Consider the following 17,806-nt stretch of genomic DNA (forward strand, 5'->3'; position numbering starts at 1 on the left):
ATTGATATTTATTTAATCAGTTTTCTATAAAGGCGAAAGCTTCCTGTGTGATGGTTTCTAAGGTGGGAAGATTTGGGACTAGCAATCTAAAGTGGAGTTATTAGCATATTGTATTATGGTAGTGAGTTTTGATTCTTTGTACATGTCATTAATGAAGATATTGAAAGGTTTTGGCCCAAATTTGGAGCGTTGCAGAACTACTGTATTGATTTATTAGGAAGGTGGAATGGGAGTCATTCCATTTTACAGACTGGGTGTGATTGTTTAGGTTGCTGGTGAACTAGCTAATTGAGGGAGTTGTGAGGCCTATAAGATTTAATCTTTGGACAAGTAGTTGATGTAAGACTGTGTCAAAGGCTTTTGTCAAGTCCAAGACAGTGGTGTTCACAAAATTACCTGACTTTTTACTTTGATTAATGGTATCTAGGAAATGCTGTAGGGATGTTTTGGTGCTGTGGTTGGGTCAAAAGCAATGGTGGTCAGCAGAAAGTAATTGGTTATCAAGTAGAATGGCTAGGAGTTGTCATGGAATTATGAAGGAAGCTTTCTGTAGGACTGGGATATAGTTTCCTGTAATGGATCTAGTAATTAGGATAGACAGAGGGTAGCAAATGGTGTCAGTGGCTATACTGAGGTATTTGGATGGCAGGTTGTCAGGAGCTAGTGTTATGGGTTTAAGTTTTTTTAATGCATTTTTTATGGTATTTGTCTGGATAGTTGTTAGACTGAGTTAGGGTGTGGAACTGTTGTGTGGGGGGAAATAAGGATTATTGTTGTTTGAGTTAAGTATAGTACTAGATATGCAGACCTGGATCATAGTGAAATGGGGCCCTAGGTAGAAAAATGAATCAACACCCCCCAGCCATTCTAGTTTCCCATTACTTGGCTATTTCTCCCCCGTTACCATAACAGAATACACACTGTTCAAATCTGCCAGTGTGATACTATTTTCTTCTTTACATAAGCAGTGATTACAGATATTTGGAATTAAATTAAAACTTATATTTCAAATGTTATAGTGTACACACACACACACACACACACACACACACACACACACACACACACACACACACACACCCGATAGCCATTTGCTAAACAAAACCATATGGTCTCACAAAGAAAACAGACTTAGCATGATCAGTAAACATCTCTCCCCTTGAAACTCACATTCATTGAAACAGCATTGAAATCCACATTCAAAGAAAATGCATCTGGCCAGTGGCAGATTAAATTTACCTTTGGGCTGTTTTCAAGCCACAGGCCCCTTGCACACATTATTAGGACCATGCATGAATGTGTTCTTTGATTCACCTTCTTGACTGTATTAAATTATATTCCTTTTACAATACATCACCACTTGTTAGTGTTTTCAGTTTGTGGTTTTGAACATTTTTCCAATAAGCAATTAAACAAAACGTATGAACCAATGATTTGTAACCAAGGTACAAGGTTTACACACACGCACGCACACACACACACGTGCGCGCACACACACATACACACACATACACACACACACAGACACACAGACTGAATGGCTTGCTCATCTTTCTAGCGGCAGTTCTCTGGCTTGTCTTCATGTAGCATTTGGCTCAGTTGTTTCCATGTTTAAAATCCTGCATGTTTGACTTACCTGTTCACCACGTTTAAAATCCCATGCAGTCTGTGTTGTTGTGCAAGCATCTTCAGTATGACACATGCACACAGACACAGAGTACATCCTTAGAGAAGAAACCATGTAGAGTACATCCTTAACGAATAAATGTAGTTTTTTTAATTGTTTAAATATTGAGGCAGTCTCCAGTGGTCAGTGGATCCTAGGCAACTGCCTAGGTCACCCAGTGCTGGATCCAGCTCTGTGGATATGAAGTATTTGCTGAATATGTCTGCAATGAACCAGTTAGTTTCGGATGGGAAAGGATTTGGGGTGGGTTTTCTGTCTGGTTTTAGGAGGTTGTTTACATTTTGCCATAAACTTTTGGGTTTTTTGTATGTATGGTCTGGTTTGTGGCATTCTTTTTATCATAACAATTGCTCCTTTGTACAGTTTCTGAGGCATGGATATGTATCTAGGTAGGAATGGGTCCTAGTTTTGTGCCATTGTCTTCAGGTATTGTTTTATTGCTATTGTTTATCATGAGCTGTTTAGTTAGATGGGTTATCAATGGGGCAGAATTAACTTTCACTCTTTTATGTCTCTGTGAGGCTTGTTGGTTTATTGTGGTTAAGAAGGAGTTACTGAAGTGAGAGAGTGCTTCATTTAAAGGCACACATTTGTGGGGCTCCCAGTCACATTGCTTAAGTGTGTCATTATGAAGTTTCTCACAGAGTTGATGTATAGAGGATTGGGAGGCTTGTGTTATCCTTTGTTGATGTTTGTGGGGTGATGATCACTGAGAGATTCTGGGAGGGTGCTGGGTAGTTTCATTTTTTTCATGGTTGGTTGACAGTATGCAGTCTATTGTATACTCTCCCTTTCCTCTGCAGTTGTCTTTGAACCTGACCTTCTCCAGAATTTAACTTTAACTTTAAATGTAAATTTAAACTGAATTAAATTTTTATGAGATAATTGAGAATTTTAATTGAACTTTCTATTTTATGGTTCATTTAAGTTTATTTAGGTGGTGTATTGGAGTCTTCTCTGTGCTTTCTTTTTTGACTTTTGTCTGGCAGCCAATTTACAGGGCTCCATATATTCATCCAGTCTTCCTCACTGGTTTGCAAGGCTCCATTTTCTCAGCCCAATTCCCTTCTTTAATTAAAAAAAAAAAAAGCTATGCATAGGTGAGTATTGATTTGATCGATTCAGAAGGTACCTAGCATGTACTGTGATCACCAAGGTGCAGGGCAGAAGCATTTGTTGGCTGCATTACCAGCCTTAGGCAAGCATCAGTTAAAATAAGGTAAAAGAATGGGATAATTGGGTATTGGGATTTGTACATTTTATGGTAATTATCATCATGAATGACTCATTGCAGGCATTGCCATTGCTGAGTTACTTTTTAATTATAAAAACAGCACATTCTTTTAGACAGGATTTAGAATGCTCAAGGATGTGAATAGTCAATTTAAATGGGAAGAACAACATAATGATTCTTGGCTGGGTGTAATGACTCACAGGTCCAAGTTTCTGCCAGGAGATATAGATGAATAAACAGACTTCAAGGTTAAAGCCTGTTTGGACTTTCAATATAGGTAAATGCTCATGGCTATCATGCAGGTTTGTGCACTCCTGCTCTTACTCAGGGAGCCGCAGCTACTTCACATTTCTGATGTTTAAAAAAAAAATATCCACAAATGTAGGTGAAAAGGGACACTTTTTAATACAGGATTCAGCTCTTTTTGCACTTTACAATAACATTAAGAGGGACCAACCAGCTATCAAACCAGTTATTTAAGCTCAATTTTTGAAAGATTACACTGACTAGCAAACCACCTCTGGTTTTTCCAAGGTTTCACCCATAGTTTTCCAGCCTCTTAGAATGTAAACTCTGTACTAGGAAAGGAAGTTGCCTTAAAGACACTTTTGGACAAGATCTGTAAAGGGAGAATGGTGGTGTCCTTGCCTTCTCCCCTTTTTGAGTCATTTAGAATTTCCCCAGTAGACTTATTTTTCCAAAATGAAAGAAGGTGAATTTCATTTGATTCACTGCTTTTCTTTTCTTCACAGGGCATTGATGAATGATTGCATAAACAAGAGAGGTGTTAGACTTCGGTACTCATCTTTGAATAATGCAATAGTGATCGTTCATCAATTCAGGGAGCCTTGGTTAACATAAGCTAGATGTGGAATTAGCTTTTTGATTACTTCCTGTCAGGCTCAAGACTGGCATCTTTTGTGTATGTGTTTTGAAGATCATTATTATTTTGACTTGACTGTGCCCATGTGCTGTGCTGTGGCTGGTACTATATTTCAAAAATTTAACACAGTTTTACAGTGGTGTTAGGAAATGAGAGCCCCCAAACAGCCTCATTATCTAGATACGTTTGTAATTTGGGGAGAACGGGATATTCATTAAGCTTTGTCAGCAGTTAGATGTCCTCCCAGTGTGTGATAAAAGAGAAAGCCTAGTCAAGTCTCTTGACATTTTTGGGTTTGGAAGTGGAAGTTGTTTCTTCCTGCTTTAGAATACTATAAGCTACGCTGGATTTCTTGAGTTCATACATCAGTTCCTTCCTGGCAACTAAAAATGTGCAGGTCAGTGCAGTAATAGAATTTTTTAGTTTATTAAATTCTCTATGCAAGGCAGTGGTCCTTGATATAACCATCTCTTGGTCTCTGGCAAAGTTACTCCAGACTCCCACAAGCACCACAGAGTTTGGGTTACCATAATGGTTAAAGCTGACCTCTGCCTTTGGTGGATTTCCATAAAGGATTTTAATAATCAGCCTTTCTGGCAAGATGATTGGGTTTCCTTCATCTCCATGCAGCTGTTCACAGTTGCTTCTGGAGGGTCCTGGTATGGGTGCCTACTTTAACAGACAGCCTCCTTTGTGGATCCCTGGGAGGAAAAAGATATTACCTCTCTTGAACTCATGCCAATCTGGGTTACCACAGTTGTCTGGAAAGAAGTATTACATGAAAAAAAGTGATTTTTCAATATGACAACCAGAAAGGATGCAAGCATTTTCAAGAAGGCCATCCAGGTCATCCTATATTTAGTCTTGTTAAGATGTCTGGGCCTTCATACTTTACAGATTAATTTATGTTTTTCTGCTGAACACATTTCAGGGATGCACAATGTGATAGCTGAAAGTCTTTGTCACTTACAGATATCTACATTTTGGCAGCTGGCCTCAGATGTGGCAAGTTTACCCACTCAAATCCTACACTGTCTGTGGATGATAGCAGATGACTTACCTTGCAGCTGTCAGTCTTTTGGCAAAGGTTTCTGGTTTTAAAGATTTTAACAAACACTGGCTACTGAACAGATTATTAAAGGGTTGGGGCAGAGTCAATGAATTGGCTGACTCATGGCAGCCCATTACTAAAACATTGTTGGACAGTATTTTATGGGGGGAGGGTGCATACAACAGCAGATTATCACAAATCTGCCCTTTGGGCCGCTCTTTTTACATGACTGTATGCAGGAGAATTCCAAACTGGTGAATTGTTGCAGTCTTTAAAATAGTCTTATGTGTTGGTGATCCAGAATTCAGTTTGAGTGTGGATTCACAGGACCAAACTGGTATGGATTAAGATTTTTTTTTAGATCTAGCCCTCAACAAGTTAATTTGCTCCTTCCACTGGTTTCTTACTCTGCATAGACTGACTATTTCAGCTATTTTAGATACCTTTGCTTATATTTTCTCAAATGAAGTTCTCTTAGTACCCTAGGACTTGGATTCATATTTATGTAAAGTTTTACCATCCAAGGGCTTGTCAGCCAAGGGATTATTCTACTCACGCCTTTCAGATAGGTCGGGCTATTGACTTAGCCAGAGAAGATCAATCAGTAGAGGTTATTAAACAAACAGATAGATGGGCCATTGCTTAAAATAAGTCATAATTTTATATGCGACTTCATTATATAAAAAACTTTTATGAACAGTTACTTTATTATGATAACTGGTGTATTACTTTCTTATGGATTAAGGCCAGGAAAGTTCTGGCAAGCAAGCTGGAATTAGTGTCAGCATGCTGGGCAGTCACTTTGTGGCTATTCTCACCTTTTTCATTTCCTCGGGTCTTTCCTAGATCAAGTGACCCTTCAAGAAAATTTGAGCAATTGGTGTTGTAACACTGAGTCTTGACAGTCAGCAGTTTGGTAGAGGAGGCAGTCTCAACATGCCACTCAGTTTGTTACAGGACAGTCCAGACTGGAGTGGGTGGGTCCACCATGCTGCCCAATTGACAGGACTGTTCAAGTACTTGGGTTACTATATGTTTTTATGAGTTATTTCATAGTTTTATAAGGAAGAAGAAGAAGCATCATGCCTAATTTTTAATTCATAGCATGGCAGTAATGGAATGTTGATTTCCATGTATGACAATTCTAGATGTTTACTTGAAAAAGACTAAAACATCCATGTGTCCTACTGTGTTATCAGACTAATTGAGGCGGGGTGGGGGGCAAACAAATATTCTATTTTTCTTCCCTATCTTTCTGACTTTTCCTTAATCAGTTATGCTCTTTTCCCTTTCCCTTAATGGCTTTAAACTGACACATTTTAGAAGCAGGACAAAGATTTTGCATAATCACTGGGGAAAGCACTTATTTAGTCCTAATGGCTATCTGTTTGATGCCCAATATTCAATAAGCAAACATACCCAATGAAATGGATATTCTGAATATAACTTGGGCAAAGCAGAAGCAAGATGCAGGTGTGTTGCTGATTTAGAGCAAATGAGCAATGCTGATTAAGGGAACAGTTAGTATGTAGAGTGTTAGCATTTTTAGGGATATCTCCCAGCATGCAAGCACCTCTGTGATATGACAGTAGGTGGCTATTTATTAGTGGGGTTGACCAAATATAAGATGGCACTGCCACTTTCCCAGAGGTTAAGAATTGTTAGTCTATGGTAGGCACTGGGAAAGTGTACATTGTGAAGAGAAGTGCATCCTTTCCCATATACCTTTCCAAATGCCTATTCACTTCTGGCATGGATATGTCTCTCCCAAGGGACACAAGCAACAGAGACTAAGGATTATCCTGGAAGCATCAACAGGGTAGTCAAATAAGAGAACATAACTATATCCCAGCTGACAAGGAAGCAACTTAAATTTCTTAGAGTGGTACAATGTGGGAAGTGAGGTGAATAAATGGTTGCATAGTGACAAGGCTAACGGCGAGAGAAGCAAATATTTTGGACTACGGAAGAAGCTGAATGGGATAAATAAATGAGTATTACTGTCCTTTAAGGGACATATGACCTGGCTGAAAAATGAACAACAGAGGTGTGTGAGGAGTCTTTGAAAGTGGACAGCAATAGGCAAGTAGGACATATGGAAACTTTCTTGGAATCGTTGACTGTCCATTGTATAGGTAAATGTAGAAAGGTCCACATGATCAACTTAAGATTGAATGATGATTGATGCATAACTCAGGGTTTTTGCTTCACTCTGTATTATGTATCCACTTGGCAAGTGAGGTTGGCATAATGGTTAAGGTGTTTACACCTTACATATGCAAGGTGCAGGGTTTAATTCACTCATGGGATAATTGGCTAGGCTTAATATGGCCCACAAGGGTAGTTAGCGTAGTACTAACCAATGAACCTATGGAACAATGCAGACCTATTTTGGCAAGACTGCCTATTTTGCTCCTCAACGAGAATCAGGATACTAAAAGAAAAGCTTAAATGTTTCATTTTCAAGCTCATACATTAGCTTAATAGGAAAGTTCAGCAAACTAACAGTGGGTACCAGCTCTTTGTATACAAATTACATTATTAAGAAATGCAATACAAGATAAAGTGATAGGTGTGAGTAACTAACTTCTATATAGCCATATACCAAAGAAAGGCAATAGAAGGACTGGTGGCAGAGCAAAGTGGGAGTAAGGATTGAGGAACACAGATGGTAATGACCACCACTTTTCACAGTTTGCATGGAAAGCTCACTAATTAATAACTTTACTTTAAAACATGTCTTGATGCAATGCAAGGAACTCAGGGAAACATGATACACAAAGAACTTAGAATAGGATTTTAACATACAATGGTTTATACTTTAAATCACTGACAAGGACTGTAAAAATAGAAGAGCCATAACCCAAGAGTTCTTGGGGACACTGGGACACAGGCTCTAGCACAACCTGGAATCAGAGCAGCTTAGTCACATCTAAAAGATTTTTCAAAGTCTTTAGACTGGGCTAGTAAACTTAATGCATGAAAGGGCCATATGTGAACCTCAGCTAGATTTTAAAAAAGTCACTTGAACTTGAAAATCTCTCACACAAATTATTAAAATTTAGATTAGCTAACACATGAGTGGGTGACAAGTCACAAGTTTTTATTAATCAATAGCAGGACATGGTGAAGATAGTTAAAAATAATATACTGTAAGATTGAATTCTGGAATGAGTCACATTTAATGATTATTTTTTACCTGCATCTTTATCATGAAAACAGAGATGTTATCAACATTACAAAACCAATGGAAATAAGTAAAACTGAAAAGGGGAAGCAAAATAAGAAAATATTTAATTAATTACTAATCGTACCACTGACAATTATAAAATAATTACCATCAAAAATAAGTATTTAATTCAGGCAATAATGCAGTTTTCAAATTTTCTAAGATCCACATTTTGGGTACTATAGTAGACAACATTGTTAAAATGCACAACTTGTCTAACTGCACAATTTCAGGAGAACATGGTATATCCTTTCCCAGCAATACATCTATCTAAAAAGAAGTCTGTTTCCAATATGCCATAATCTGAAGACAATTTCTGTAACAATGGAAATATCATCCTTTTTCATACTGGCAATATCAGCATTTTGCATTAGTTTTATAGTTTATGTAAACAATCTGTAGGTTGTAAAAATAAACCTATATATTATCTTATACAGAATGAATGGGTTTTGCATGGATTTATAATTTTTATAATAAAACTAATCTTGACAATCCATTCATCTGAGGCTACATTAACTAGAAGTACCACTTCTCTCACATTCTTACCAGGATATATAAAGTTACATTTAACAAGATTCTGTATATTGTTAAAATCTTTTTCCTCCCCATATGTATTTTTTTAAAATTAAACCATTTTGCAACATGAATACTTTTTTGAACTGGTAATAAACTGTTTAGGTTGTTCAGATGAAATATATTTGCCCCAAGTTAAAGCTTCAAGTGACTGGAGAATATATCTAATTAATGGAAAGAATTACTGAGTCTAATGTGATTTGCAAGGTGTTGTAATGTATTTAAATAATCTTGATTTTGCAGAATATGGTAAATACTTCGAAAATGGATTCCTACTGAGAACTGAAAAAAATTTACATATCATCTTAATCTATTTATACACTAAATACATTTTATGTTGGATATTAACTGTGGTTATAAGAAAGCAATAATACATGCATATATTTTAATAGTCTGGCATTGATAGGCCACTTGGTTTTGGAGAGTCACATGATATCCCAAGTGATATGTGGTGTTTCCCCTCCCCAATGAAATTTACATACAGCATGTTTAATTTTATTCCAAGTTAATTAGAGGCAATATAATCTGCAAAGAAAAAAATGGTACACTCAGCATATTTACTATATTACTCTTCCATACATGAACAATTAATCCAAACCTTTTAATGTATTTTTTTTAATTTATACTTGTTTCTATAAGTGAAGCCCCAGAATTTAAATTTATAACAGGTATGTGATGCTCTATTTCATTATTTATATAGTCTAAGTCCCCATTAAGAAGCATTATATCTGACTTGTCATAGTAGATAACATATCCAACTATATATTTGCCTAGATGTAATAGTCTCTGGACTCTCTGTACAGCTAAGGTATATTTACAAGAAAATTAAAACCAAACCATAAGCAAAGGCGAACAAAGAATGCATACAACTGTTTATTTTAAACAGTGTAGGACAATACTGCAATTTGTATAATAGTGTATTTATTACATTATTTATTATACTGACAAATAATGAAGTGGATAATTGACAACCCTGCCCGATACCAGTCTTAGTATTGATTTTATTAGTAAAATACTATTTATCTTAAATGCACATAAGAGATTGCATACAGGTTTTGATGGAGATAGTGTCTATACCAATTTAGAAGAAAACTGAGTCATGGCACAAGAACAAAAGAGCAACAAAAGAAACTCATATGGAACAAATCATTTGTTGCTAAATAAATCCATAATGGAGAATTGTAAAAAGAGGAAGAATGTAAGTATGGCATGTAAGAATGAATAATACTAGACCTTTCAATATAAAAATTTGATTTAAATTATCAAAAACTTTTAAAGCATCTAGCGTGATTAAATTAGTTTTGTAGTGAAATTTATTAATGTAGTCTTCATAATAAATTAAAGCCTATACATATTTATTTGCTTCCACTATTGATCTATTTGAGCACAACCTAAATTGGGTGAGAAAAAGGATTTTTATTCCAATTTGCCTTTTTTTATTTACCATCATATCTATTGGTCTATTACTCAATGTTTAGAATGCCAATACTCAAATAAACAACCAATCCTTGGTATGAAACAGACTGCTCCAAAAATTCTAGTCCATTGAATAAAAGTTTATTCCAAAGGTTCATGAACAAAAGGTCCTTCACAACCACAATGGTGTGACAATACAACGATAATCCCAACAGTAAAAGTAAGCACTTTCATCTGCACTCTTGTCAGACTTTATCAAACTGAAGACTTCCTTCATCGCTTACTTTTACTGTTGGGATTATCGTTGTATTGTCACACCATTGTGGTTGTGAAGGACCTTTTGTTTGTGAACCTTTGTAATAAACTTTTATTCAATGGACTAGAATTTTTGGAGCAGTCTGTTTCATACCAAGGATTGGTTGTTTTTTTTTTTTTTGAGTATTGGATTTTTATCCAGTCCTATTGCTCAAGTGGTGTTTAGACAATGTTTAGAATGGAAATATATCTATAATGTTTTGGTAATAACACATTTTTTTTCCTTCTTTGTATAGTAAAAATGGCATCTGATAAATTCATTAAATGTGGCAGTTTCTATTTAGGAATAGTTAAAAACCTGAATCATAGATTGTAAGACAGGAGCAATTTCATTAAAATAAATTATGTAAAAATTCAGCAAAGAAACCATCAGACCCAAGTCTCTTAGTTTTCTTTGGTTCCAGGATGCTATCCTTTATATCTTGGTTGGTTATGTCTACATACAAATTTTGGTCATGGAAAGACGCTTAATTTATCCAGCTTTTAATCAAGTTTACATCCTAATTCCAATGTCTAGGATATAATGTAGGGAACCATTTAAAATCTTAGGACCTGTATTGAAGAGCTGTAAGATATGGAAACCAAATGGCTGACAATCCAGATTTACATATACAGATTCAAAGATTGCCATTTCTCTAAATATTCCATTGTCTCTGAGGTATAACAATCATTGAGTTGGTATATATAGGTTTGGTTAATGGCAGCCTGCCCCCACATCAGGAGGATGAAAGGCTTGCCATCCTGTAAAAAAAAGTTTAAAGGAAAAGAATGATGTTTGATATTCACAATTCTCTATTTTCTGTCTTATTGTTTTGAAATCCCAGGACTCCTTAATTAGAACCTTGAGATTTTGATTGGGAGCCAATAATGCTCAAAAATAATTATTATTCTACAGACAGTACAATATTCTCAACTACTCCATCTTTAGCTTCCATTCTGTTATTATGTTACTTGTGAATTTTGTAAAATACTGAGCAGCCAAACTCTAACCTATGTTATCTCAATACAGGAAACTTTTGATAAAATGGTACTTTTCAGATATTTCTTACTAATACTGTTCATAGTTTTCTCATTTTTATTTTCTTCTTTTCACCTGTGCATCTGTGGTATAGATGACGGAGAATAACTAGTTACCATAATTAATTGATCATTTATCACTTTTATATTTTCCTTTTAAAGATTGCTTACTATAAATTAGCTACACTAACACTGAATGACAGATGTAAGCTTTAAAAGCGCCCTATTCTTAACTTAATGAAATGTTGCAATTTTTGTTGTTTAGCAAAACATTTCGTATATCTGCCCTAATTTTGTCACAAAATTCTTGAGATTGAAACTACTCAGCATAAATACATCTTTTGTGAACAGTTAAGGAAAGTTGGGCTGCAGTACATTTAATATCAAATGCTACATCAGTGAAAGGGCATGGTATGAAATTCTCAAAGTAAAACATATGTAGGAGATCCACAGATATTTAAAAAAATAAATTCTTGGACATAATTTATCCTTATGTAATACAATCATGTATGCAATCATACTAGGATATTTTGTTTACCAAGCTTCAATTAAAGTTCTCAATGCAAAAAAGATATGTAGCAACTTCCCATGTTGTGCCTTGTAAGAATGACTGGCTAGAAGGATTGATCTTTCCAGATTAGAATCAAATAGAACATTCCAACCCCCACAAAAAAAGGGGACTATATTAGAACATTTAAGTTTTAAAACATCGAATGTTCTAATATCGACACCAAAACAGCGAACGCTGAAAATAGCGAAGCTACAGAACACCAACTTTTTTCCTAGGGAAAGAATTCGGTTGGCCATTTCTGTGGTTTTGCTATTTTCAGCACTATGGTGGAAAGTTATTGGTTTGGGTTCAGGTAAGTGTGCGATTGAGCAGACATTAGGGCACGGGTGAGGTGAGTGTGGGATAGTGACAGACGTTAGGGTTAGGGCAGGGTAGGTGAGTTAGGGTTAGCGTGCGGATCAGGTGAGTGTGCGATAGTGACGGACCTTAGGGTTAGGGTTTGAGTTAAAGTAAGTGGATAGATAGTAGTGTATGTACAGTTTAGTGTAGGGTTAGATGTAGGATTTTAAGTGTATGTGTGTAGATTGCTGTATTTTTTTGTGTGCTTCTGTTGTGTGTGTGTTTCTCGGAACAGCAAATTTTTTCCCAGGGAAAAAAATTCGCTGTTCTGAGCTTTCGATGATATCATACTTTGAAATTCCAAGGTCGAGCTTATGGTGTTCAATATTTTGGAATTTCGATAATATGATACAGACCCCAATAAAAGTAACATTATTTCTCCATTTGCAATAACACTTCTACCAAATTATTAAGAGCAATCTGATAATTATGGAATGGACCATAAACAGAAGCGATAGCTGTTAGGGTTATTTTACATGTAATGGAGATCACCAGCAGTTAAATCAAAATACACATTATTGGTCATACAGTAACATAAGTCCTTAAGAATTACAACATCTGCTGAATGACCAATGCCATAATTATTAATCAAACTTTTAACCTGTTTATTTTTTAACACCTTTATTGAATTATCAATTAAGACATTGGTAAACATACATTTATATAATAGAAAAACCCTGTTAACTTGTTCACAGGTACAGTCATTATACATCACATATATCCTTTTACTCAATCATCAAACAACTTTGAATACACTGATCAATTCCTGCATTCACTTGAACCTCACCCATCCCAATACATTATTCTTCATGTATAGTTCTCACAATTTCCATTTTTCTTCCATGTAATTTGCTCCTACCCTTTTCTAAAGATCAGTTCCAATTATTTTATCTCTGTAACAATATTCACTACTTCCGATACATTTGATGTATAACTTGATTTCCATTTTCTATTGATTGTTTTTTCGCAGCCACCAGAATTAAACTTACCTTACTATGTATAGATAATTCAGATCACGTATCACAGCTCAAAAAAATTTCCTTAGCTATATCCATTTGCTCACTCAGTATTTTTGACAGAGTACTCTGTAAGGCATTTTTAAAGTCTGACAACTCATTATTCTCCCAAAACATATGTTTCTGGTTGCCGCTTTCTTTCCCATCTCACCTCCAACATTTAAAATCGGAGGGAAATTTTTTTGGAGTCTACTTAGGGTATATAAATACCTATGCAACACTTTCCAGCAAAAATCATAAATCTTTTAGACTTTGTTGTATATTTGGGAACCATACATATGTTCCCCCATCGTCTCCTTGTGGATATTGTTATCCATTATTTCTTCTCAATCTTTTCTAAGTTCATCTGATTGATTCTTATACTGATCATGCAATATTTTATAAGCCCTACTAATTAACCCTTTTTAACAGTAGCCTCTATTCTAGATTAAACTGAAAACTCTCCCAGAGAAGGTATGTCACTTAGGATTCCACATATCCTTTTCTTTTTGATTATATTTTGATATCATTTGATATCATTTCCTGCAACCCAAATATCTTCTTGGCCCCTTCCCATTCTATTATTTTCCCCCTCCTGTTATTTACTCCAATACCTTGGATTATTTGCCAGTTTTTCTCCAGTACATTCCAGTCCCATCTTGTCTATTCTCTGTAACCCTAATTGCAGTCATCCATATAATCAGAATATCCTTTCTCCATTCTCATGCTGACTTGGTCCTTAGAATACTTTATGAATATAATATTCTGTATGGCTGTTATTCTCCTTGAGGCTCTGAATGAAAAAAAATCAATCTCTGCTTATTTCTTGAATACCCCCCCCGCCATTCATCAACATCCCTTTCCATTTGAATTATAACTTTCTGCTTGTATTATGTATAAGAACCTTAACTGTTTAGTTATAAAATATCACTTCAAATTGGGTAACACTAAATCACCTTGTTTTGTTCAAAGGATCACCTTACTCCATTGGCTCTTGTCCTCTTCCCCTCCCATATAAATCCTTCAACTCTTTATTAATTACTGCCTAAAACTTTTCTTCTGGTTGAATAAAAATATGCCTGCCACATATATAAAGTAAAGGGACTAAAATTATCCTATTTATTTTTTAATTTCAAATCAGAATTCTCTTCATGAAATGAGCTTCCTATAGCAAAAACATTTTTCAGTTTGATTTTCTATGTAGTTCATTATTCTTTTATACTTGGAGACAATTCATTATCTTTCAAGGCACATTAAAACATATAAAGTAAATTGAGAAAACTTAAATTCCAGTGGGAAGTAAATTTATTCTGATAAATGAAGTGGACCCTTTACCATAACCATGAAATGTAAAAAAGAGAAAGTGTGAGAAGATGTAAAACAAAAATCAAGATGAAGTCCTCCTGCAATTTCAAAGCAGACTCTAACATCTGAGAGATGACCAGCTTCCACTGATGAGGTAGAGCTTATATTATTCCAAGAACGTTAAGGTCATGTCTGGCTTTAGATCAAGTTTTAAAATTAACTGATCAGACTTCCAGATGACACTGAGTTTAGCAGGGTAGATAATGTTCTTATTGTTCTTTCGTCATAAGGTATGAAGTCCACAAAAAAGATTTCTTTTGTTTTGCAATTTCATTAGAAAGATTAGCAAATATTGAAATTCTTGGTCCTGTAAATTTATAACACCATATAGCAGCAGCTAACATTTTCTTTTTGTCCCTCTATTTAGCAAATGTAACTACAATGTATCTAAAACAATTATTTTTGCTTTTAGTTTGGTAGCGTGTAGCCATTCAATGAAACCTGTCTAATTTGGATTTCAACTCCACTATATTTGATTCAATTGCTGAAGTGAATATCTCTTCTAATACAATTTCCAGATCTTTCGTCTTACCTCACTCTTCAGAAACTCCCAGCACCTGTAAGCTTTTCCACCAAGCTTGGGCGCTGTAATCCATTAAGTTAGTCAGGAAAGTTGCCTGAGTTTTTTCTAAACTTATGCCCTCAGCAGGCTGGATAAGGAACAGATTACCGTTAACTACCCATCAGGTGTCAAAGGAACAGATTACAGTTAACTACCTGTCAGATGCCAGGATCCATCAAGTTACTCAAGCACTCAAGTCACTCAACCACAAGTACTGGTATGACTCTGTCATAGTCCATGTGGGGGTGAATGACATGAGACATATCTCAATAAACTTTATAAAGAGAGATATGACTGAGCTCTCAGAATATGTGTCACAAGCAGGTATAAGCCTAGCCTCAAGCAGCATTCTACCTTCTCCAATGACGATGCCATAATACAAACAAAAATGATTGACTTTAACAATTGGCTTAGATTCTGGTGTCAGTCGAAGGTGATCTAATATCTGTCAGCCTGGGAAGATATGGCCAACAGGCCACTCTGAACCTCTAGGCTTTTGGATACTGGCAAAGACATTAGACACCCCTGTTGTGCCTTTTTTTAGGTAACCAACCTTCCAATATAACAAACTCATATCTTCAATCTTGTAAATTAAAATGTAGTACTTTCTCAGAAGGATCTATTCTACATCCTGACTATTTAAAATAAAACTTTACTTCTGAACTAATGAGACATAAAAATTACCTTATTCATTGAAGTGGCATGCATTCATTCATCTAAGCAACAGAATATGCCAAGTACCATGCTTTGGAGCTCAACAGTTAGAGATAAAGAGTGTAACTAGTAAGAAACATTACTGATACTAAAAAAAAATACAGCTATTCTAAAATATAACTATTTACCATACACAAATGGAGCATGTATATATATATATATATATATATATATATATATATATATATATATATATATATATATATATACACACACACACACACACACACACACACACACACACATCTACATATGCATACATGCATCTTAAACAGTGCTGAACAGCTTTGCCATAAACAATTAGTGAAAGCAAAATGATGTAGGAATGCAAGTATAGCAAACTGAGGAAAAACCTCAATATGATAGGACAGATTTAAATTTCAGACATATTACTCAGCATTGTATTACAGCAACAATACAAGGCCAATGTGTAGTTTATGCTGGTATTTATTCATTCCTGCTGTGTTTGGTCATTTGACCTTCTAGACCCTTATGATTAAATGCAACAAACAAGAGTAAACTTCAGTATAACTGTGTAACTGTCCTAGTAAATTACATTTGACATCCTTTGGAAACAGCAGCTCTGTTTGGCTAGGAAGCTTCACACTAAAATCTCCTTGTGGTTCTCAGATGTTATAAGGTTATGAGCTGTTTACTGTTGCAGTAAACCTTTGAATGAGATTACCTTATGATGTCGAAGGAGGAAGGGAATCAACATGAGCAGTCCTCCGTCATGAACGATCCACCACACATCAATGTTCCCACTGCTGAACCGCTCCTGATTGCTTGGAAATGAATCGATATTCCGAGCCACTAGCAAAGCCAGCTGTGCTGCTGTTGTGTCTCGTACATTTTCTGTAATAATGAATAGGGAAGCATAGTGCATGTTAAAGCCAAAATAAATAAATAAAACAAAATGTATTTCAAAAACTATTATTTTCTATACTTTTGAAACATGCTTATAGGATCTGGCGTTGGTCTTTTTTTTGTTCTTGTTAAAAAGTAAAGCATTACTATGACACTAAAAGTGGAGCATTAATGGTAAAGGTTAGTGATACTAGCCACAAAAGTAATGGGCCACACTGCAATTTTTCCTACCTCATACTCTTCATGGGCATTAAAGATTCAACCAGCCTAATCTACCAAAGTAAGGTAGAAAGAAATTTAATGAAATCATATAAAGCAACACATGTTCTCCACAGCACTTTCAGTTCTATGTGCAACAACCTCTGCCTTGTTCAGGAAACAGACAAGAACCACAAACATAGTATTGTATTGAAACAAGTTACCAGTCTCTATACTACAGCAAACAAAAGATACAACTGTTAATGGAGCAGTTTCTGGGTTAAACCACGCAGAGCTATATTAGTGATATCAGCTGTACAACACATAAAATCAGTTAGATTAGCTCCTGCAGTGAGACCCATACCCCATCATGGTTTTAATAGCAACATAAATGTCCTGAGAATTTAACTCACAAGGCCTTAATATTTATTACCATCAAATGTAAAAGTTTAATGTGGCAGCCCTTAAGTTCCCTATTTTATACTGACAGTTTGCTTTCCATGCTTTTCACCTTCAACCTTCCTTCTGGAATTTTGCAGGCTCTACCCTTTCCCTCCTGTTTTCACAGCAGTAGTGTCAAGGTTTGCTTTTTCTTTAACCTGCCAGACTTTCTTTTATTTAGCATTTATTTTAAAACTAGAAGAAAATCAAGTTTTTTTGGAATACAGTAAAGGTTTACATGTTAAATTAAGCAATGTCCACTGCTCAGTACCGGCTAAGGTATGACATTGTACTTTTACACATTTTTCTCCTCTTGCATACAGGATTTTAAAACAAAACAATTTAGGGA

The 17,806-nt window shown here is 35.5% G+C and overlaps 1 protein-coding gene across 2 annotated transcripts in view; it reads right to left on the reverse strand.

The window, feature by feature from the left end:
• SLC12A7 (solute carrier family 12 member 7) overlaps window positions 1-17,806 on the reverse strand; it is a 2,260,604-nt gene that overhangs the window by 190,211 nt on the left and 2,052,587 nt on the right. For both annotated transcript variants that reach the window (XM_044065144.1, XM_044065145.1), the window contains one exon: window positions 16,637-16,806. In XM_044065144.1, the coding sequence (XP_043921079.1) occupies window positions 16,637-16,806 (170 nt within the window). The remainder of the gene's footprint in view (window positions 1-16,636; window positions 16,807-17,806) is intronic.

Source organism: Protopterus annectens, chromosome 3.part0 (assembly GCF_019279795.1).
Source record: "Protopterus annectens isolate FY-2018-M chromosome 3.part0, PAN1.0, whole genome shotgun sequence".
Taxonomy (NCBI): Eukaryota; Metazoa; Chordata; order Ceratodontiformes; family Protopteridae; genus Protopterus; species Protopterus annectens.